Genomic DNA, 24,945 nt, shown 5'->3' with positions numbered 1-24,945 from the left:
TTTACTTCAATAAATAAATTGATATAAACAAAATAGATGAACAGTGTTTGGAATTTGTAGATGGCAGTTAGAAAATGAGAATTACTATTGCACATTTAATTTGATCAATACTTGTGAAACACTCAATTCGGACAGGTATTCTGCAGACAAGGTTATGATAGCAGAAGTAATGTTAAAGGTCATGTCAAGGAGCTCAGACACATGTTCTTCAGTGAAACCCTCTTGTAAAATCTCTCCATGTGCTCATCAGAGCCTTGTTATATGGAGTACGAGTAGCTGGGAGCAGATACTTTATTCTATGAGATTGGCCTTTTTCACAGGCTGCTCAGTAACAGTAACAGTAAAAGTTCATAACGGTACGAAAATCTGAAACAAGGTGTTGGAAGATCTTTATACTCCATGTCTGATACCCATTGGAATGCTCAGATTGACATTTCAATATCAATCACAGCTCACTTGGATAAACTTACCATTGCTATTGAATCTCTCAGTAAGTTAAATTTTTCAACTGGAACACATTCTGTGACACAAGGGGTTCTGGCTTATGTCAGATGATTCAGGTGTTTAATCATAGCACCTGTTTAGATGAAGTTGTTGGCACCAGTTGACTTTTATATACAAGGTGGCCCATTGATAGTGACTGGGCCAAATATCTCACGAAATAAGCATCACATGAAAAATCTACAAAGAACGAAACTCGTCCAGCTTGAAGGGGGAAACCAGATGGCGCTATGGTTGGCCCGATAGATGGCGCTGCCATAGGTCAAATGGATATCAAGTGTGTTTTTTTAAAATAGGGACCCCCATTTTTTATTACATATTCGTGTAGTACGTAAAGACCATTTTTTTCGCTTTGTGATAGAGGGCGCTGTAATAGTCGCAAACATATAGTACGTGGTATCATGCCACATTCCACCAGTGCAGATGGTATTTGCTTCATGATGCATTACCCGTGTTAAAATGGACCGTTTACCAATTGTGGAAAAGTCAATATTGTGTTCATGTATGGCTATTGTGATCAAAATGCCCAACAGGCATGTGCTATGCATGCTGCTTGGTATCCTGGCTGACATCTTCCAAGTGTCTGGACTATTCGCCAGATACTTATGTTATTTAAGGAAACAGGAAGCCTTCACCCACATGTGAAAGGTCAACCACGAGCTGCAACAAATGATAATGCCCAAGTAGATGTTTTAGCTGCTGTTGTGGCTAATCCGCACATAAGTAGCTGACAAATTGCACAAGAATTGGGAATCTCAAAAACATCAGTGTTGAGAATGCAACATCAACATCGATTGCACTCGTACCATATTTCTATGCACCAGGAATTGCATGGCAACGACTTTGAACATTGTGTACAGCTCTCCACTGGGCACAAGAGAAATTACGGGCCGATGACTGATTTTTTGTGCCCATTCTATTTATTGACGAAGTGTCATTCACCAACAGCGATAACATGAACCAGCGTAATACACACTATTGGGCAGTGGATAATCCACAATGGCTGTGACAACTGGAACATCAGTGACCTTGGCGGATTAATGTGTGGTGCGGCATTATGGGAGGAAGGATAATTGGCCCCTATTTTATGGATGCCAATCTAAATGGTGCAATGTATGCTGATTTCCTGCGTAATGTTCTACCAATGTTACTACAAGATCTTTCACTGCATGACAGAATGGCAATGTACTCCTAACATGAAGGATGTTCGGCACATAGCTTGCGTGCGGTTGAAGCGGTATTGAAAGCATATTCATGACAGGTGGATTGGTCATTGAAGCACCATACCATGGCCTGCACGTTCACCGGATATGACGTCCCCGGATCTCTTTCTGTGGGGAAAGTTGAAGGATATTTGCTATTGTGATTCACCGACAATGCCTGACAACATGCGTCAGTGCATTGTCAATTCATGTGCAAAAATTATGGAAGTCGAACTACTCGCTGTTGAGAGGAATTTTGTTACATATATTGCCAAATGCATTGAGGTTGACGGACATCATTTTGAGCATTTATTGCATTAATGTGGTATTTACAGGTAATCACACTGTAACAGCATGTGTTCTCAGAAAAGATAAGTTCACAAAGGTACATGTATCACATTGGAACAGTTGAAAGAAAATGTTCAAACGTACCTATATTTTGTACTTTAATTTAAAAAACCTACCTGTTAACAACTGTTTGTCCAAAATTGTGAGTCATATGTTTGTGACTATTACAGCACCATCTATCACAAAGCGTAAAAAGTGGTCCAACTAAATCATTCATATCTCTTTACTTACTGCATGAAAATGTAATTAAAAATGGGGGTTCCTATTAAAAAAAAAAAAAAAAAAAAAAAAAAAAAAAAAAAAAAAAAAAAAAAAAAGGCAGCGCCATCTAGCGGGCCAGCCATAGCACCCTTCAAGCTAGACAAGTTTTGTTCTTTTGTAGTTTTTTCATTTGACGCTTATTTCATGATATATACTCCTGGAAATTGAAATAAGAACACCGTGAATTCATTGTCCCAGGAAGGGGAAACTTTATTGACACATTCCTGGGGTCAGATACATCACATGATCACACTGACAGAACCACAGGTACATAGACACAGGCAACAGAGCATGCACAATGTCGGCACTAGTACAGTGTATATCCACCTTTCGCAGCAATGCAGGCTGCTATTCTCCCATGGAGATGATCGTAGAGATGCTGGATGTAGTCCTGTGGAACGGCTTGCCATGCCATTTCCACCTGGCGCCTCAGTTGGACCAGCGTTCGTACTGAACGTGCAGACCACGTGAGACGACGCTTCATCCAGTCCCAAACATGCTCAATGGGGGACAGATCCGGAGATCTTGCTGGCCAGGGTAGTTGACTTACACCTTCTAGAGCACGTTGGGTGGCACGGGATACATGCGGACGTGCATAGTCCTGTTGGAACAGCAAGTTCCCTTGCCGGTCTAGGAATGGTAGAACGATGGGTTCGATGACGGTTTGGATGTACCGTGCACTATTCAGTGTCCCCTGACGATCACCAGAGGTGTACGGCCAGTGTAGGAGATCGCTCCCCACACCATGATGCCGGGTGTTGGCCCTGTGTGCCTCGGTCGTATGCAGTCCTGATTGTGGCGCTCACCTGCACGGCGCCAAACACGCATACGACCATCATTGGCACCAAGGCAGAAGCAACTCTCATCGCTGAAGACGACACGTCTCCATTCGTCCCTCCATTCACACCTGTCGCGACACCACTGGAGGCGGGCTGCACGATGTTGGGACGTGAGCGGAAGACGGCCTAACGGTGTGCGGGACCGTAGCCCAGCTTCATGGAGACGGTTGCGAATGGTCCTCGCCGATACCCCAGGAGCAACAGTGTCCCTAATTTGCTGGGAAGTGGCGGTGTAGTCCCCTACGGCACTGCGTAGGATCCTATGGTCTTGGCGTGCATCCGTGCGTCGCTGCGGTCCGGTCCCAGGTCGACGGGCACGTGCACCTTCCGCCGACCACTGGCGACAACATCGATGTACTGTGGAGACCTCACGCCCCACGTGTTGAGAAATTCGGCGGTACTTCCACCCGGCCTCCCGCATGCCCACTATACGCCCTCGCTCAAAGTCCGTCAACTGCACATACGGTTCACGTCCACGCTGTCGCGGCATGCTACCAGTGTTAAAGACTGCGATGGAGCTCCGTATGCCACGGCAAACTGGCTGACACTGACGGCGGCGGTGCACAAATGCTGCGCAGCTAGCGCCATTCGACGGACAACACCGCGGTTCCTGGTGTGTCCGCTGTGCCGTGCGTGTGATCATTGCTTGTACAGCCCTCTCGCAGTGTCTGGAGCAAGTATGGTGGGTCTGACACACCTGTGTCAATGTGTTCTTTTTTCCATTTCCAGGAGTGTATTTGCCCTGGTCACCATCAAGGAACCAAAGGAACCACTGTGTGTGTGTGTGTGAGTGTGTGTGTGTGTGTGTGTGTGTGTGTGTGTGGGTGGGTGGGTGGGTGGGTGGGTGTGTATATATATTCAGTCTCCTACTCCATTAAAGTGTCAGAGCACTAGTATTCTTTCTTGATATATTTAACCTTTGCACTCTCGTTCATGATTCGTTTGACTGGAATATTTGTTCTTTCAAAGCTGCAGTGAGAAACCAAAGATATGGTTTATGACTCTTTTTGTTTTACTACATTCCAAATAATTTTGGTGTCATAAACATTATACAAGATTTATCTTAATACCTGTTACCAGTTTTCTGAAATAATGGGGGGGGGGGGGGGTGCATTAAATTAAACATGTTTTTCATAAAGCAGTGTCCAGTAATGTGTAGTTTTGAATTTACACTGGAATGTAATAAATGTGCTGGAAGTAATTCACTGCAAAGCATGATCTTTACAAGGGCACATCAGGCAGGCATGCTACTGCTTCCTTTCTATGGAAATAATGTTAGTTGTCATCAGTTGACTGTAGAACATAATGACTATTAAGAAAGTTGACACCAGAAGTATCACAAAATATAGTTTGCACTGATGCTGTTACATCATGAGCTTTGGCAATTTTTTAGTGTGTCATTCAGGGTTGGATGAGATGACTTTAAAGCCTTTGCACTACCTTCACAGTAAGGGAACAGACATATATTAAACTTATGGATTAATGATTCTGCATACAATGCACCACTCTATTGATAGGAAAAATCACAATTGTGTGCTAAGCCTTGCAAACAAGTAGCCTATTCTGTATATGTTTTCTTATGTTGTTAAACTCATTGATTAAATTATTAGCCTAACTGAAACTGGTGATCACAATAATGAGTCAGCAAACTTCAAACATCACAAAAACTCAAACTTCTGGTGCTTGATAGTGGACATAGTTTCTACTCAACTTTGTACAATTTGTAACTAGAAGGCAATAAGGGCACAATTTAATATTCATCAGCAGTTATCAGCTTGTCTTTCCCACTTTCATTGAAAAATAATGTTGTTTATAAGGGCTATTCAGAAAGTAGGGAACATTTCAATCTGAACACACACCAATCGCCTATATTTTGGTATGTGCATGCTCTGCAGCTCAGATGTCATCCATCCGTGACAGCAGAAACGTCTCTGTGCATCAGTTTTTTTTATACATTCAATTTTTAAATGTGTGCTGCAATAAAAAATTCTGCCAGTTATCAGATGCAGTTTGTGATACGGTTTTTGATGGCAAAACTTAAGGAAATTTACAGTGAACTGTGAGAAGTGTATGGAAACAAAGCAATGAGTGAATATTCAGTCTGGAAATGGTGCATTCAGTTTAAAAGTGGCTGAACCAACGTTGATAATGAATCGAAGAGTGGACGCCAAACACTGTGACTGTCAATCTTGTCGCTAAAGTTGACAAAACGGTTCGTGATAACCATCGCTTCACAATAATGGAGCTTTTGCTTTCTTTTCCACATGTTTCACGGACTTTGTTGTTTTATTTTGTCTCTAGAAAGCTGGGTTACCACAAATTTTGTTCACGATGGGTGCCTAAAATGCTTACAGAACACCATAAAGAACAGCAAATGGGGACAACGTTGACATTTCTGGAGGCCTACCACAAACATGGTGATTCATTACTGGATCGAATTGTAACCATTGGTGAGACTTGGGTGATACACATCAATTGCAAGACAAAATTACAGTCCGTGGAGTGGTGGCACACAACGTCCTTCCAAAAGCAAAGGAAATGTTTGCAAACCTTCTCAGCAAGGAAGATGATGGCAACAGTGTTTTGGGATAGGCAAGGTGTGCTTCTTATTGATTTTCTCGAATGTGGAGCAACCATAAATTCTGCCCGGTACTGACAAACTTTTGACAGCATTAGAAGAGCAGTTCAAAACAAATGCCAAGGGAAGCTGACATCCAGAATTTAGTTTTTGCATGAGAATGCCCAACCTCACACAGAAAACCGCACTTGAGAACTCTTTAATTCATTCAAATGGTAAATTTTCCCTCATCTGCCCTACAGCCCTGATCTTGCACCACTTGTTTCCCAAGATGAGGAACTGGCTTGCAGTGCAGTGCTTTGATGATGATGCAGAACTCCAGGCAGGTGTGACTCACTGGCTGAAGTCTCAGGTGGCAGAATTTTCTGACAAAGGTCTTTCAAAGCTTTTCCAACGCTATGATAGTGCCTCAGTGTGTTTGGTGACTGTGGAAAAGTAGCATGTCAGTCGCTCTTTCAGGTATATATAATAAAATGTATTTCTTGTACTTACTTTTTTTTTTTTATTTTTTTAATGCCAAAATGTTCCCTACTTTCTGAATAGCTCTCATATTTTAATACCTGAAACTAAGTAAACAAATTTCACAGAAGATATACTGTGACAAATAGTAACCAATTAACTTCAGTAGCTCCCTTTTTTCTTTCATGGTAAGGAAACTGCTGGAGCAAAAGTGTGTAAAATCAGAATGATGAGCACTAGCTTTTGTACATAAAACAAAAATTAGCAAACACTGTATTAGTGATACAGAAAATTATGAATCATATGTTGACATGTACTGTAATACTGAATATGTAAATAGCGGCTTGATGATACACATGTGTATACTATTGCATGCTCTGATTCAACTTATTACACCATGAGCAACTGTTAATTCACTCGAATTCTGTTGGCAATATCTCATGCAATGTATAGTATCATAGTATGAACTGGTGGAATAATGCTTCTGTTGAAGCACATAATAGGCAAATATGTTCCTGTTTAAAAGTCCGACACAAAAGTGGGTAACAAGCTGCCTCAATCATCATTCCCCTTTCCTCGCCACGAATTTTTTCATGTGAACATATTCCCCACATTTTAACACACAATATTCTAAATTCTTGTTCCCAGTCTATATTTGTAAACACATTTCTGCTCTTATAAGATGAGTTATTGTAGTGCAGGATATGAGTTCATATTGAAGATATGTAATATGACTGATGTGCACAGTGAAATATCCAGCTGGTCATAAGACCAGAAATATGTTTTTCAAACAACAACATGTCACACAAAGGTCAGACATACACTCCTGGAAATAGAAAAAAGAACACATTGACACCGGTGTTTCAGACCCACCATACTTGCTCCGGACACTGCGAGAGGGCTGTACAAGCAATGATCACACGCACGGCACAGCGGACACACCAGGAACCGCGGTGTTGGCCGTCGAATGGCGCTAGCTGCTCAGCATTTGTGCACCGCCGCCGTCAGTGTCAGCCAGTTTGCCATGGCATACGGAGCTCCATCGCAGTCTTTAACACTGGTAGCATGCCGCGACAGCGTGGACGTGAACCGTATGTGCAGTTGACGGACTTTGAGCGAGGGCGTATAGTGGGCATGCCGGAGGCCGGGTGGACGTACCGCCGAATTGCTCAACACATGGGGCATCAGGTCTCCACAGTACATCGATGTTATCGTCAGTGGTCGGCAGAAGGTGCACGTGCCCGTCGACCTGGGACCGGACCGCAGCGACGCACGGATGCACACCAAGACCGTATGATCCTACGCAGTGCCGTAGGGGACCGCACCGCCACTTCCCAGCAAATTAGGTACACTGTTGCTCCTGGGGTATCGGCGAGGACCATTCGCAACCGTCTCCATGAAGCTGGGCTACGGTCCCACACACCGTTAGGCCGTCTTCTGCTCACGCCCCAACATCGTGCAGCCCGCCTCCAGTGGTGTCGCGACAGGCGTGAATGGAGGGACGAATGGAGACGTGTCGTCTTCAGCGATGAGAGTTGCTTCTGCCTTGGTGCCAATGATGGTCGTATGCGTGTTTGGCGCCGTGTAGGTGAGCGCCACAATCAGGACTGCATACGACCGAGGCACACAGGGCCAACACCCGGCATCATGGTGTGGGGAGCGATCTCCTACACTGGCCGTACACCTCTGGTGATCGTCGAGGGGACACTGAATAGTGCACGGTACATCCAAACCGTCATCGAACCCATCGTTCTACCATTCCTAGACCGGCAAGGGAACTTGCTGTTCAAACAGGACTATGCACGTCTGCATGTATCCCGTGCCACCCAACGTGCTCTAGAAGGTGTAAGTCAACTACCCTGGCCAGCAAGATCTCCAGACCTGTCCCCCATTGAGCATGTTTGGTACTGGATGAAGCGTCGTCTCACGCGGTCTGCACGTCCAGCACGAACGCTGGTCCAACTGAGGCGCCAGGTGGAAATGGCATGGCAAGCCGTTCCACAGGACTACATCCAGCATCTCTACGATCGTCTCCATGGGAGAATAGCAGCCTGCATTGCTGCGAAAGGTGGATATACACTGTACTAGTGCCGACATTGTGCATGCTCTGTTGCCTGTGTCTATGTGCCTGTGGTTCTGTCAGTGTGATCATGTGATGTATCTGACCCCAGGAATGTGTCAATAAAGTTTCCCCTTCCTGGGACAATGAATTCACGGTGTTCTTATTTCAATTTCCAGGAGCGTATTTTAAAATTTTGACATGCACTTTATAGTGGCTATAAAACTAAAATCATTGCATATAACAATTAAAAACTAACAATCAAATGACAGAAATTTGTTTCAGAAAATTCTACTTGACTGTGGTCCCCCACAAAGGAAAGATCATCAATACCTCCTCCTTCTTTGGAGCCCACTTCTTCATTCATCTCTGTTTGTCTTTCACTGACAGTTTCTCTTTTTCACCATCACTATCACCTCCCTCTTTCACTCCCTCCACTATCACTGTCTCTCTGCTACTCTCTTTCAGCACAAACAAAGCATGAATATATATGCATGCCAAAATTTTTGGTGATGTGCATGGAATGCAGCCTGAGGCAGCTGGTTCCCCAGTTTACTGTAAATCTTTTTAAGTGTAATATATTCATCTTCTTGTGCTCTGATGGCGGCATTTTTCCATTGGTTCACCTGCTTTGCCTGCTGAAAATCCTATAGATCAGTAACGTTTTGACAGTTAATTTATATGCTTTGACACATTTGTATATTTTGATACATATAAACAACAAATAAGTATATTAAAAACAAAGATTCCAAGACTTACCAAGCGGGAAAGCACCGGTAGACAGGCACAATAAATAAAACACACAGATACACACACAGAATTTCTAGCTTTCGCAACCGACAGTTTCTTCTTCAGGAAAGAGGGAAGGAGAGGGAAAGACGAAAGGATGTGGGTTTTAAGGGAGAGGGTAAGGAGTCATTCCAATCCCGGGAGCGGAATGACTCCTTACCCTCTCCACAGTGCATGAACCAATTGCATTTTTGAAGATGTGTTTTGTATTTAATGAGAATTTACATTCATTCTTTATTCTATCTCAATTAGAATTTTTTGTGTACCTCAAATATTCTTCTGAATTGTGTTACGTTTAAATCTTGTCAAACCTTCTTTAACATAACAACAAAATTTGTGTTGCCATATTTGGAGATGGGGCCGAATCGCAAATCTTCCCCCCCAGTTCCAGCCCTGGCTCTCAGCGGCCCTGTGTACATGTACGAAGCTAGATTTGATGTCCAACCATGCTTTTTGAGTACTTCACTTACATCCCTGAGTTCTTCCCTTGTCAGACAGTGTATATTAAATAAATAAAGGCTCACATGCACAGAAGACCAAGTGGACACAATCTGTAACTTACCATTTCTCAAGAACCTCAGAGACTACAGTCATTCCTGGACATAGTTAATTATTATCTGTAATAGATTTCCAGTGTGTCCCATATTTGTTTCTGACTTAATCAGTTGCATAAAAAGTAATTAAGTTCATGTGGAAACAGGTGTGCCAGATAGCTTCCTTGCAACTTAAAAGGTGCTTGAGGTTGGTCCCTTGTTTAGCAACATTCAGTCCAGCCAAATGTGTAATGCTAATGACTGATGACTCAGATTATGGCATTTATGCAGTGCTGTCCCACAAATATCACAATGGCACAGAACAACCAATTGTCTTTGCATATATAACATAAATCTGACACATTGAAATTATTCACAAATTGGTGTAGCCTATCATAAACAATGTCGAGAAGTTTCACACGGAATGGTACCATTATTCATCTGATCACTGATCACAACCCCCTTATTTTGATATGAGGTCCCTCTTGCAACTTGATGAGAAGACATTGCAGCAGCTGCAACAGTGGGTGTTATTCCCTTGTAACTATAATTACAAAATCTGATATAGGCCCATCACACAGCACTCAAACTTGAACACACTTTGCCACTTTGCTTTGTGGTCCAGATGTAGTGTTAGACTGGTACAAAGCACTGTGTTTTGCCTTAGACACTAATCAGTGACACACCCTTGGTGGATTCCCGGTTATGGCACACAAATTTGAAGTAACAGTAGAAATAGCTCATGACCTGCTGCTGTGCATGATGTTGATTTCTGTAGAGTGAGGTTGGCTGGAACATCCTGCCGAAGGGTGCAGACTCAGCATGGCACACGAAATTTTTCATTATGACACTAGCATAGCCCAACCGATAGGCAAATCAGAATGACTAGTTGTAATTCTGCCCTCACTCTGCCCCTGCATCCTGAAGTTCTACACACTGCACATTGGGGAATGTGCAGAATAAAGGCAGTAGTGTGGTGTTATGTGTACTGGTCCAGTGTTGACCAACACCACAGCCCCTATGATCTGTTTCCTCTCCATCATATTTACAACAAGGGGACACCTTCCATCTGGTTTCTGACAATGGATCTGCAATTCATGTTACCTAAGTTTCAGGATTTTTATAATGGCAGTGTTACTGAATATTTGACTACTGCCCCTTTCCATCCAGCATCCAATTTGGAAGCTGACAGTATGTTCATAACGTTCAAAATGCAGATGTACAAGATAATGTTGATAGTCAACTCTGGGAAAGCAATCACAAGCTTCCTCACAATCTACATGTCCATCCCAGTAAATGGACTCAATCTGGCCAAAATTTTGCATGGTTGCAGAGCCTGCATCAACATCAACTTTCTGTACTCAAATTAGCAGGCCCATCCCTCATGCACTAGCCTTCTTACCACATGGATTCTCACATATTCACTCGCACTTTCGGCCATCTCCTCCCTCCTCCTCACCTTCCACAGTCCCCTTCAGCTGCTGACCAGGCATGCCTCACACAACCAGTCCCAGGAATAGCCTGGCAAACAGCCTGTCTGCCAATGCTATAACTGTCACCCTTGTTGCAAGTGACAACAGGTGTTGACAACGACCGATGATGGGCATCTATGGAGATGGAACCTATTCGGTCTGTTATGCCACTTGCAACTCTCACTGACATCAGATAACCCCATATCCAAATATTTGGTGGAGGTTGAGGATTCCCAACTGAGGTGCACCTTGAGCCTGGACCACCTGCACATAGGTGCAAGCAGCACCCCAGTAACTGGCCAGCCAGCAATTCCACAGGTTGTGCCCACATATTTGACACGCCCACTTGTGATGAGGATATACTGCAGGAATCCTTGGTGGGGATACCACCACCTCTCTTTCCCCTTCCTCAAAATGTCAGCACAGGTTGGGTCATTCACAGCCCTACGTCCTTATTAAAGGGGGAGGGGTTTAGTGCGTGACAGTGACTGAGATTACCCTCTCAGACTTAGTGTTGGTGTAGAAGAGAGGTCAGAGATACTCAGATTTCATATCACAGCCACAGCATACTCCTTTGAAGGGTGTGTTGGCACTGGGCATATTATGTGGACCTGTCCATTGACATGACAAAGAGTCCATAAATACTGTGGTCCTGAACTTGTTCGGCAGTTCTCATACCATGAATAGTAGAGTCATTGACCTTGTCTTTGTTTACGTTTTTCAATTCAGATTCCTCCCTGGACTAACTGTACATGTTTTTGATGACTTTTAGGATACACTGGATTTTCCTTCTTGCTAACCGTTTATTTCATAATCTCTGTTGTCATCAACCACAGGAACTGCCTGTTTGCTGAAGTGCAAGTAATCATTAACAATGTTCTACCTATGCAGTGTACAACAGAAAATGGTTGATAATATTGATTTCAACATGTTCTCCAGTAGATTTGGTTCAGAGCCTTCACAATGAAAAAGGCATATAAATAAAATGGCAATAATTTGTCAAAATCCATTTGTACTTACATGTTATGAGCAGCTTTGGAGCATCTTAAATGACAGTCTAAGACAGCAGTCATAACAGAGGATTACTTTTGTTAAGGGGCATTGCAGAATTAGTGTAGCAAAACGATATATGTAAATTGCTCTATGGAGATTCAAAAGACACAGCCATTCACTGAACGTGTTCAGAATGAAGTGAATGTACAACTTGTTCCATATCCCCTACACCAGTAAGAAAATTACCACATTTTATTAAAGTAAAAATTCATGTGGCATTGATAATACTTCCAATGTAAAACGTTCTCAATCATATATGTAATACTTAGATAACCCATCATGATTTTCTTCACAGATGAAAGTAAGCCTCTCATAAGATGTGTTGTAGGAACACTAGTTATGTACCTGATTGTCTCTTTTAAACCAATTTCTGAGTCTCATTTAGCAGATAATGATTTCCAGAGATTTTTTTTTCACATGGCATGCCTAGCCACCAGGGTCTGGATTTCAGAAGTTCAGATACGTAGCTTCTTATACACTGTCAAATCAGGTTAATGCAACCACCTGTCAAAAGCCTAAATAGCCAATGTCTATTGTGCAGACTGCTATGAGACTTCAGGAAGGGAGTCAGTGAGTTTTTCAAAGCTGCCAACAGGAAAGTGAAGTCATTCTCACTTCAATACCATGGCCAACTGTGCTAGATTTCGTTATTGAGAATCCAAGGTGCATACAGTCCAATCAAGGTGGTCCCACAGATTCTCAATAACTAATCCTCAAGTTTGGAAATATGTATGTACACTGTGAGCTGTGTAGGTTGTTGCATTGTCCTGCTGGTGTATGCCATTGTACCGAGGAAAAACTGCATGTATTCTAATATATCAATTTAAAAAAATCAAGTAACTGGATATACAAAAAATATACTCACTTAGTGACAACAGAACACACAAATAAAAGGTATTACAGTTTCATAGATTTCATTGTCAGAGCCAGTGGCTCTTCTTCTGGCAGAAGAGTTGAAGGGGGAGGAAGAGGGATGAAGGAAAAGGACAGGTGAGGTTTAGGAAAAGTGGTAGAATTCTGAAAAGTCACCCAAAGTCAGAGGAGACTTACTAGAATTGGATGAGAAAAAAGACTGATTCAGTCAACAGCCATCATTCACCCTTGTCATCTATGGCCCATGATGCACCATAGTTGCCAGTTGCCTCTGCACTGGTTTTGGATAGCGCCATTTTACTATGCATGGTTTACTTTAACTACAGTGCCTCACAAATAGTTTACAAATTTAGCTCTTTCAGAAATGTTTCCGCCCTTGAACAATGACTGAACTGCTGACCATGACCCCCAACACATTTTATATATCCTCCACTGTTAGTGCTACTACCTATCATCTGTTATTGGTTATTGCACATTGATGCTGAACGTAGTTGATGATCACATTAATGTGATGGGATTGTGTACATGTACTAACTTCATAACAAATTTCGAATTTATGAAGTATCACCTCTTGGCACAGTGATTTATTGAAGACATTTGATGATATGAGTTAAAACAGTCTGTTAGAGAAGTTATAATTTTTATGGAACATATGTCTGCACATGACTAGTTTACTTTTTTTAAGAAATAGGATAAACAAAGTAATAACAGCTGACTCACAACAGTTTACCTTCAATACAATAAATTACAAAGGGTATTCCATAAACCTGAATAACTGATTTTTCTTCCACATTTGATTTGTCTCATGTTTTTATTTTAAAAAAGTTCAAATGATGTTCTCTTTGCTTATTACATAACTATTGTTGGTAAACAAAACAAGAAGTATCTACACAATAAAGACCAAATGACATTTGTAATTAAATTTTTTTCTGTTTTTTCCTAAATGACCTTACTGAAAGCAGTTAAAGACAGTCACAAAGTTCATCCAGTACAGTATGCGAGGATATGTAACGTATATGTCAATATAAGTAATAATTGAAACAAGGAAATTAATATTGTAGAGTGTCTTAATTAAATAGCATCATCACATTTATCCAAAGGAGTAATCATTCATTTCAGGGAAGAGAAATTCATGCGTTGTATTGCTACTCATAGACAAGTGTAAGGATAGTATTTGAAGTAACTGTTCACCTTTAGGAAATTATATTAAAAGTTCCTGAGTTATTTATTCTATAGATAAATTTTTGTCAGCAATCCATTCCAGTTTGAGAGAAGCAGTGTATTCTAGTGCATCTCACTGCAACCCCCAAAAGGAGTGAAGTACTTAGACTTCTTTAGTACTGTATCCACAGAAGTAAATGTCTGACAAACAATAAACTACAGTTGAAACCAGATTATGATTACATTTTCATGGCAAGCCGTTCTACAAGTGAGTAATTGAGTACGTGTTAGTTACTGAATTCATATTTGGAATTTAAACTTACATAACAATCAAGAGGGAGAGGGAGCAAAACATGTAGCTAACGATTGATGTTCACTAACTTACATGCCTCTTTGTGAAAAAAGCGCTATTAATGGATGGTAATGCTGCATTTAATATTCCAGTACATTTTGTTTATTTTTTTGTTTTCTAATTTTCAGTGCTTAGAAACCACAGAAATACCCCAACTGCTTTGGTGAATTCAACAAAGCAAGTAAATAAAGTGAAGCCCAATGTTAATAGGACTACACCAGATAATTTAACTTCTCCCAACCAAGGCTATAACAGGTAGGAGACACATTAATTAGACCATTTGCTTAGCCTCAATAACTCTTTGTAGAAAATCTAGAAGCATGTAATGGTGAAAATAATTTATAACATTTGTTTTACTGTTCTGCTTGGCTATATATAAATTTTTGTGATTGATATAATTCCAGGTTCTAAAGAGAGCTATTAGCAAAACATACCATTTTGTAAACTACTCTATGCAAACTAAACTGCATGAAATAATGATGGAAATAATAGGAAACATCAATCCCCTGTTAATATTGTATTTATAACACAATGTTGTCTTCCTGGCAGTGATATCTGATGCATGAAGAGCTTTATTGTATTATGTAAAAACATCTTACAGCATATAATTTATAGGTGAGACGCATGCATGTGTCTTAAGTTTATTAGCAACTGAAAGTTTTATATTCAATTTAGACAGATTAAGCAAGACTGTCTGGAATTAGTAATAGCAGGTAAGAGGAAGAGCTGTAACAGTCCTGAAACTTGGAAAAATTTGTAATTATATTTGATGAGAGAGAGAGAACGTAAATGCACATAGAAGAAATAAACATCGGAATAAACATGAGTACTTTAATATACATTTTATGGCCATAAAGCAGATAATGCAGCATTGATTATACTGTTGTTTTTACTGTTGTATTTTTTATACAAAACATGGTCCAAATCTTGGTTTCAAACATTTTTTAGCCTGTTGAAGAGAATGTTATTTTGTTCTCACTTCATAAAGCTGGTTTGAGTCTGTAAATAATGACAAATGGTATGACATTCATAACCTCACTTACTGTCACAACAGGAACTTTTTTATTTGCCAACATTATGCTGTATGTATTGTCTAATTTGAGTCTGCACAGCAAGATCACCAAGCACAACAACTACATCAGAACTTTCCACCTAGCTGGATACCCAAAACAGATCACCTATCATACCTAGCATTAAAATCTCAAGAAGCAATTTAAATTACATTATTAATGAAACACACATAAAACTGGTGTAATATTCTGGAATATTTATTATTTGTTACATGGACAACGACAAGTATTGTAGAATATTACACCAGTGTTGTGTGTTTTTCATTCATAATGTATAAAATATACTACCAAAAACTGATGGAACAGTCAATCAATGTGAAACAATTTAAAGAAACATCTGTTATGCACTTGAAGATAATGGCTGAATCCTTGAACTGTATCAAGAAATGATTAACTGAAATATGTGACTGGATTTAAAGAATGTTATTTATTGTTTTATTAACTTCTTGTTTGAAGATGTCGTTCATTAATTGCCTTATTCACTTGTTTCACAATATTTCTAGATAAAATGGGATATCAGCATCAACAGATCATGAAATACTTGAGTTAAGGGGTTCAGTAAGTCACTTAATATATAGATTGATGGAGGTAGTGGCACAATTTGTCTTGGTATTCTAATGGTATAAGCACACTAGTTTTTGAAACTGAAGTATTGACATACATTCTCCATGGGACCTGACACTTAATCTCCATGAGACTTTTACATATAATCTCCCTGAGACTGCAAACAGCTGAAAGCAAGGGGAAGGTAAAGCCATAATTTCTCCCCAGGACATGCAGCTCTACTGCATGGTTAAATGATGATGGCATCCTCTTGGGTGAAATATTTTGAAGGTAAAATAGTCCCCCATTCAGATCTTGAGGTGAGGACTGCTCAAGAGAGTGTCATCATCAGGAGAAACAAAACCAGCAATATATGGATCAAAGTGTGGAATGTTAGACCCCTTCATTGGGCAGGTAGGTTAGAACATTTAAAAAGGGAAATGGATAGATTGAAGTTAGATGTAGTGGGAATCGGTGGAGTTCAGTGGCAGGAGGAACAGGACTTCTGGTCAGGTGAATACAGGGTTATGAATACAAACAGGAGTGATGCAGGAGTGGGTTTAATAATGAATAAGAAAATAGAAATGTGGGTAAGCTACTATGAACAGCATAGTGAATGTATTATTGTAGCTGCGATAGACACAAACCCCACACCTACCACTATAGTACAAATTTACATGCCCACTAGCTCCACAGATGATGAGATTGAAGAAATGTATGATTTAGTACAAGAAATTATTCAAGTACTTAAAGGAGATGAAAATTTAATTGGGATGGGTGACTGGAATTCAATAATAGGAAAAGGAAGGGAAGGAAAAATAATGGATGAAAATGGGCTGTGGGAAAGTAATGAAAGAGGAAGCTGCCTGTTAGAATTTCGAACAGAGCATAATTTAATCATTGCTAACACTTGGTTTGAGAATCATGAAAGAAGATTCTCTATGTGGAAGAGACCTGGAGAGTCTGGGAGGTTTCAGATTGTTTATGTAATGGTTAAACAGAGATTTAGGAATCAGATTTTAAATTATAAGACATTTCCAGGGGCAGATGTGGTCTCTGACCACAATTTATTGGTTATGAACTGTAGATTAACACTGAAGAAATTGGAAAAAGGTAGAAAATTAAGGCGATGGGTCATGGATAAGTTGAAAGAACCAGGGATTGTTGAGAGTTTCAGAGGGAGCATTACACAACAATTGATTAGAACAGGGAAAAGCAATACAGTAGAAGACAAATGGGTAGCTTTAAGAGTTGATATAGTGAAGGCGTCAAATAGATGAAAAGACAGATCAAATAGGTAAAAAGACAAGGCTTAGTAGGAATCCTTGGATAATACCGAGTGTAACTGATGAGAGGAGAAAATTTAAAAATTCAGCAAATGAAGCAAAAAGGAATATGAAAGTCTAAAAAATAGATTATGGTAAGTGCAAAAGGCTAAGCAGGAATGGCTAGAGGACAAATGTGAGGATTTAGAAGCATATTTCACTAGGGGAAAGATGGAAAGTTATATAACACCTACAGGAAAATTGAAGAGTCGTTTGGGGAGAAGAAAAGCAGCAGTATGAAAATCAAGAACAGTATGGGAAGTGCAAAAGGCCAAGCAGGAATGGCTAGAGGAAAAATGGAAGGATTTAGAAGCATATTTCACTAGGGGAAAGATGGAAAGATATACAACACCTACAGGAAAATTGTAGAGTCCTTTGGGGAGAAGAAAAGCAGCAGTATGAAGGGAAAGCTGAATGGTGGAAGGAGTGTATAGAGCATCTGTACAAAGGAGATGAACTTGAAAGCAATATTATAGAAAGGAACGTTGATGTAGATGATTTGAGATGGGAGATATGATACAGCAAGACAAAATTGACAAAACTCTGCCAGTTCTAAGTTGAAACAAGGCCCTAGAAGCAGACAATATTCCGTCTGAACTACCGATAGCATGGGGAGAGCTAGCTATGACCATCTGGTGTGCAAGATGTATGAGACAGGCAAAATACCCTCAGACTTCAAGGAGAATGCAGCAGTTACAAATCCAAAGAAAGCAGTTACAGACAATCACTTTAATAAATCATGGTTGAAAATACTAATATGGATTCTTTACAGAACAATTGAAAAACTGGTAGAAGCAGACCTTGGGGAGTATCAGTTTGGATTCTGAAAAATGAAGGGACACACAAGGCAATATTGACCTTATGTCTTAGCTTAGAAATAGGGTAAGAAAAGGCAAACCTACATTTATAGCATTTGTGGAATTAGAGAAAGCTTTTGACAATGTTGACTGGATTACTCCCTTCAAAGTTATCAAGAAAGCAGGGGTAAAATACAGGGAACAAAACACTGTTTACAACTTGTACAGGAACCAGATGTAAGCTATAAAAGTCGAGGGACATGAAAGGCTAGCAGTGGTTGAGAAGGGAATGAGACAGGGTTGTGGCCTATCCCCATGCTATTCAATATCTACATTGAACAAGTCGTAAAGAAAACAAAAGAAAATGTTGGGGTAGGAATTAAAGTTAAGGGAGAAGGAATAAAACTTTCATGCTTATAATGACAGTGTAATTCTGTCAGAGACACCAAAGGACTTGTAAGAGCAATTAAATGGAGTGAGCAGTGTCTTGAAAGGAGGTTATAAGATAAGATGAACATCAACAAATGTAAAACAAGGGTAATGGTATGAGGTCAAATTAAATCAGTTGATGCTAAGGGAATTAGATTAGGAAATGAAACACTTAAAGTAGTAAATCAGTTTTCCTATTTCAGCAGCAAAACAATTGTTGATATCCAAAGTAGAGAGGATATAAAATGTATACTGGCAATGGCAAGAAAAGCATTTCTGAAGAATAAAAATGTGTTAAAATTGAATATAGTTTTAAATGTTAGCAAGTATGTTGTGAAGGTATTTGTATGGAAGTGTAATATAGATGATGAGTAATTTAGATAAGGTAAAATAGTCCCCCATTCAGATCTTCAGGTGAGGAGAATGTGGTGTTACAGAAGAATGCTGAAGATTAAATCGGCCAATCATGTAACTAATGATGATATACTGAATAGAATTGAGGAGACATGGAATTTGTGGCATAATTTGACCAAAAGAAGAGGTCAGTTGATAGCACACATTCTGAGACAACGTGGGCTCACCAGTTCAGTATCGGAGGGAAGTGTAGGTGGTAAAAATTGTAGAGGGAGACCAAGATATGAATACAGTAAGCAGATTTAGAAAGATGGAGGTTGTAGTAGTTACTCAGTGATGAAGAGGCTCACACATGATAGCGTAATAGCTAGAGCCCACCCAAGATCACCTTGCAATACATATATTCACTTATGAAATTTGTCATTAATAAGCCATCTCAGTTCAAAAATAGCAGCAAAATGCATAGCTACAACACTAGAAGTAAGGATGATATTCACTAGCTGGATTAAATCTCACTTTGGCACAGAAAGGGGTGAATTAAGCTGCCACAAAAATCTTTGGTCATTTGCCAAATAGTATTAAAAGTCTGACAGATAGCCAACCAACATTTAAAAGCAAATTAAAAGAATTTCTGAATGATAACTCCTACTACTCAATAGATTAATTCTTAGATATGAAGAAGTAACTAAATAAATAAATCAATAAATAATTATTTTTGCTAAAGAAAACATATGTTAAAGTGACACATTCCACATCATTACGAAATGTCGTAATCATGATCTGTGGAACAAGGATTTATGTATGTATGTATGTATGTATGTAAGTAGTAGCATGAAGAAGTGGATCAAACCAGTCTTCAGACTGAAGACCACAAGAACAACAACAAAAACAACAACAACAACTCCATGAGACTTAATTCCCTAATATGTATCATTTTCTCGCCAATTTCTCTGCATGCCCATAAGTTGATTAAAGTAGGTTGGATAATTTTGCTCATGTTGCTCTATTCATGAGAAGCTAAGTCATCCATTGCTGCTTGTGTTCATGTGAAGTGGGAAATTAAGATCATCTTATGCGAAATGAGTCTCACTGATCAGAAATTTTGTGTTTAAATACACTCATTGGTGGGACTTAAAAGACTGCCAGTCAGATTTGCTAGTGCTAATTCAATATTAGCGGGTTTATTTATGTTTGTTTCTTAAGTCTGAGTTTTTAAGATACTCATTTGTAGTTTTTATATTTTATGAATCTGTCAAATGTGTTCGGTGCAACAATACTAAACAAATGAAAATAGAAATTTATTATCTATACAGGAATACATGTACAATTCACTGATCCTACAAATATGGTCAAAGCAGTTTCCATGCTCTTCTAAGCAAACTTTACATTTTTCAACACTGATTTACAAATTTTGTCACATATCTTCCAGGACTGTAGGTTTTCAAATTGTGATTCGATTTGTTCCTTCACTAATCTTGACAGAATAAACACCATTTTTTAGTATACCATGGAATGAAAAATCCATGGATGTGATATCTAGGGATTGTGGAGGCCATAGACTAGTACCACATCTGCCAGTCTGTTCATCAAAGTTTTCATTCAGAAAGTCTCACACAACAACTCCATAATGTGGAGGTAGTTCCTCTTATTGCCATATCAGCTTTTCCTTAATCAACAGCAGATGTGCCTAAAGGGGACTATTTGCCAGTGCTAACATTAATTCTTGAAGCATACTTAGATAATTTACATAACTAACAGTACCATTAAAAAAATAAGGCACAATTAGCCTGATGCTGAAAACCCCTGTCCAATCACTCATGCCATTCACCTAAAAAGTCATTTTGTCTGTCTAAAGAATGCCTTTGCAAAATTTGGCATTGGCTTCTTGTCAGAGACTTCCCTATGCCTGTCCATAGTTTCATTTAGGCCTTGAAGTATAGGAGGCCTATATTGTTTCAATTTTAGATTTATCAGAATCTTTCATAGGCTTGTTCTTGCTATTCCAAACACCTTTGATGCTTTTCTATAAGATTTAGTTGGTAACTATGCAAAACATTCCATAACAACATTAAGATTCACTTCTATGTAACAGACATTAGTGCACCTGAACAAGGAAGCTCCATAACCAATCTCTTTAAATCTTAAATTTAATTGGAGAATACCCTGTTGAGATGGAGGCTGGATGTTTGGAAAAACATGCCACAAACAAATCACATACAGAACACTAATTATGGTCATGTTTCCACCATGTTTGGAAAACTAATACACACTGTTCTGTAATTCGCTTTCTATTCATTGTTTCTCAGATTACAACAAGCAACATAACCTCAAACTGCTAGTGTCAGTTAACTTTGGGTACTACATCATAGTCAATTTGGTTTCACAGCTGACTACCATTACTGTAGGCAAAATGCTAGTAACATCTGAGTTATGGAACGTCCTGTATTGCTGATATTCTTGTAGCAACTGGTGTTGCCAATTAAAGAGTTAATGTGTGGCTGAGTGCAAAAGAAATATTTTCAGTAATCACATCTTTCTCATTCACACAAAGAATAGATTGGGAATGTGATTGTAATGAAATCAATGACACTGTGGAATTCATGTTCTGAAGTAAAACAAAGAATTTGCCTTATATTTTTAATTGTGTATTAAATGTAAATCTATCCTGTGCAGAAGGCCTAAAACCTGAACCAGTGTTCAAATTATGTGAGCCTTCATCAACTTTCGCATGTGGTTTTTCTTTACATTTTCAACTCCAACACCTACATCAGCATTGACTTTTCATCTTAAATATGTGGAGAAATATCTATTAGCCATGATCACTAGTAATTTATGTCTCTATGTATGGCATAATTCTTAGTTGTCTATAGCACACAGGATTACTTGACATATCTTTACGTGTCACTTAATACACCTTCAGCTGTGCTTATTGATCTTTTTTTCAATTGATTTTGGTATTAAAATACACTATCTTGATGCCCATTCCGGGGCACACTGCTTGTTGAAGTTGGTTACCACTGTAAACTTCATGAGCATGGTCTTATTTAGTGTGAATTTGTGGATGTCTCCTTTTGCCCAGTATGGCATGCTAAATCTCCATACATCCACTTTGAAGGTGTCATCCCTATTACATAGAAATATAGTTACAGCTATTGTCCCAAGCTTGACGAGAAGATGGATGTACAGAGAGTACTTGACTTATTTCATCCATCTAAGCTCTGTGTTTGTCTTTGATATGGTGACTCACACTGAACTCTCAATTGCCCTGCACTGGTCTAGACATACCTGCTCTGTAGTCACTCCTGCTCATCTCATTTATTCCCTATTTGTTCTTGAATTTAAAATTTGTTTATGGTCAACAACAAATAAAAAAGTAGAGAAAATAAAATAAGTTGGGTCATTCAGCTAAAGAGCTTGTAATCTCACAATTCCTCACCTATTTTCATACAGTTCTTTCAGCAGAAAAGAAAGAGCATTACAGGCTACTCTCAGCTTGGATCACTTTACTCTTGAGGACACTGATTGATAAATTTGGAAGCTGTACTGCAGTGGAATGATTAGTTAACCCACGTTTCAACGTGACTGATCTAAGGAAATACAGTATATACTTTAATCTGCAGCCAAGTAAAAAGTAAGCCAAGAAAGAGATCATGATTCTGTGTAATAGAGTTCTATTGGCTTTCTTTTCCTCGTATGCTAGCAAAAATCACTACTAAATTCAATGAGACAGTATGAAATAAATAAATAAAATGGATTTTGTAGATGATTATCTTCTAAACTTAAATAATTTTACGGAAGCATAATTATTACAGACAGGGTGGAAAATTTCAGAAAAATGTGTGTGTGTGTGTTTGTTTGTTTTCCACATCTCCTCCTAAAAGAAGGGAGAGTGAGGAGGAGATTTGGGGCGGGGGGGGGGGGGGGGGGGGGGAGAAGAGGGAGGAAACATAGAGAGTCAAGGAGATGAAGAAAAAAAGGCTAATTACAAATATGAAAACAGTTTTATGTTTATGGTCCACACATCTTTCTAAATCCCTGGTTCGATTTGAACCAAACTTTATACATATAGATTTATACCCGTGGACATGGGCAATACTACAGTGTTTTGGTCAAGCAGGATTGCATTCGAAAGATGCAGTGTTTACTATCTGATTTAGTGTATCGTGAGCCCATGCTGACACTATGAAAGGTGTAACAGCCTTCTGAAGAAAAGTTTCTTGCCCCAGAAGACTATTGACAGTCTTTAATTCTTATACTACTGTTTCCCTTAGGTTATATGGTCTCCTGAAGAGCCACAAGGAAGGGGTTTCACTTTGGCCAATTGTTAGTAACATTTGTGTAGCAAAAACACCTTGCTGTTGAGCCCCCTAACAGGTCAGTGTGAGCATCACAGTAAGAACTTGATCCATTAATTACATAGACTAAAGGGAATATATTTGAATGACTCTGATTTTCTAATACTAATTTTTGATGTGGTCTCTGTCTTCATTCACATTCCTCTGTCTGATTAATTATGGTTAATTGAGGTTAGGTTTTGTATTGAATTAACAAACCTATTTTGACATGTGTTGAATTCCAATTACATTTTGTTCAACGACCAGCACTATTAGCAGACAGATGGAAGCATGATGGGAAGTCTATTGTTACCCATTATTGCCAATCTTTTTATGTAAGTCTTTAAGAAATGTGCTTTAAAATCGGCAGCTTTGAAACATATGTGGTTCTTTTTCTTTTTTCATATATGTGTATCATATTTCTGTTGTTTCACCTCATGCCAGTGAGAATTTGAGCTATAATTTAAAACATCTGAATTCAATCCACCTGAATATTTGTTTCAATATGGATGAGGAAAAAGAGGTTGCCTTCCCTTCCTTGGTTTGTTGGTGGGAAGAAGGTTGACAATACATTGGGACATGCTATTTGTAGGTAGCCATTTCACTCTAACTTGTATCTATTGGTCGGTAGTTGTCACCATCTGACTCAGTGTCAAATGGCACTTCGTACCTAGGATCACAGGCTCATGTCTTCTCATACTCAGAGAGTTTATCAGCAGGGTTAGCACTTCTTGAGGTCACATTTTGTCTCAATGGTAACAGAGATAGGCAGATCAGAAGTATGTTGCACTATCGATGAACTGTGCACTGGGAGAGTGACGGTAATACCGAGAGGCACCAAAGTATACAACCTTTTTGTCTTATTCAGATAGCATTTTCAACAGGAGTGGTCATACTTTGTTGGAATATGATGTGAAATAGTTTTTTTATGAGCATCTAAGATTAAGGTCCATTTAGATACCATAAAGGAAGATCTTGGTGTCTGTTGTATTCCTTGCAGCTGTGGCATGTCATACATGTTCAGACTACCAGGACTATGGAAGACTGGTTTACTGAGCATGAGTGTAACACCCACCTTCAACAGCTGAGCAAATCTGCTGTTGCAGAATATTGTCTTGACACTGGTCATCCCAAGGAATGTAACAAGATTCTGATATGCACTTTCAGCCATTGAGATGGAATTATTAAGGAAGTAGTTGAAATTAAATGGAGATGGAGGGTTTTACTTAAATTTTGCATGGAAGCCTCCTCTCTCCCCTGCAAAAAACAGAGGGACAGAATTAATGCTATCACATCTGCTGGTTATTAACTTTCGTTATAGATAATGTCTGATGTTAGTCATCTTCGATTGTATGGTGGTGCTACTGTTTACAGTGTGCATGGGCATGCACACACATGGATGTGTGTTGATGTATGTATGTGTGTGTTTGCGTTATCTTTCCGCAGTTGCTCTGCAAATGAAGGTTTTAAAATCCTGTGCTAAGTGCTTAGTTGCTGCAGTTTTGTCTTCAAAATGACAGGGTGTGCACCTGTTGAAATATCGTCAGTTGTTGTTGATGTCACCTGGCTGCATTCCCATAAGTTATTTGAACATAACACCTATTGTCTGAAAA

General features: G+C 39.4%; 1 protein-coding gene across 7 annotated transcripts in view; it reads left to right on the top strand.

Annotated features, from left to right (window-relative positions):
• Window positions 1-24,945, top strand: part of LOC126336369 (calcium-activated potassium channel slowpoke) — a 1,528,406-nt gene that overhangs the window by 1,283,759 nt on the left and 219,702 nt on the right. For all 7 annotated transcript variants that reach the window (XM_049999994.1, XM_050000012.1, XM_050000004.1 and 4 more), the window contains one exon: window positions 14,609-14,735. In XM_049999994.1, the coding sequence (XP_049855951.1) occupies window positions 14,609-14,735 (127 nt within the window). The remainder of the gene's footprint in view (window positions 1-14,608; window positions 14,736-24,945) is intronic.

The sequence above is a fragment of the Schistocerca gregaria genome, chromosome 1, assembly GCF_023897955.1.
Source record: "Schistocerca gregaria isolate iqSchGreg1 chromosome 1, iqSchGreg1.2, whole genome shotgun sequence".
Classification (NCBI taxonomy): Eukaryota; Metazoa; Arthropoda; class Insecta; order Orthoptera; family Acrididae; genus Schistocerca; species Schistocerca gregaria.
This window is presented reverse-complemented; position numbering and strand designations above follow the sequence as displayed.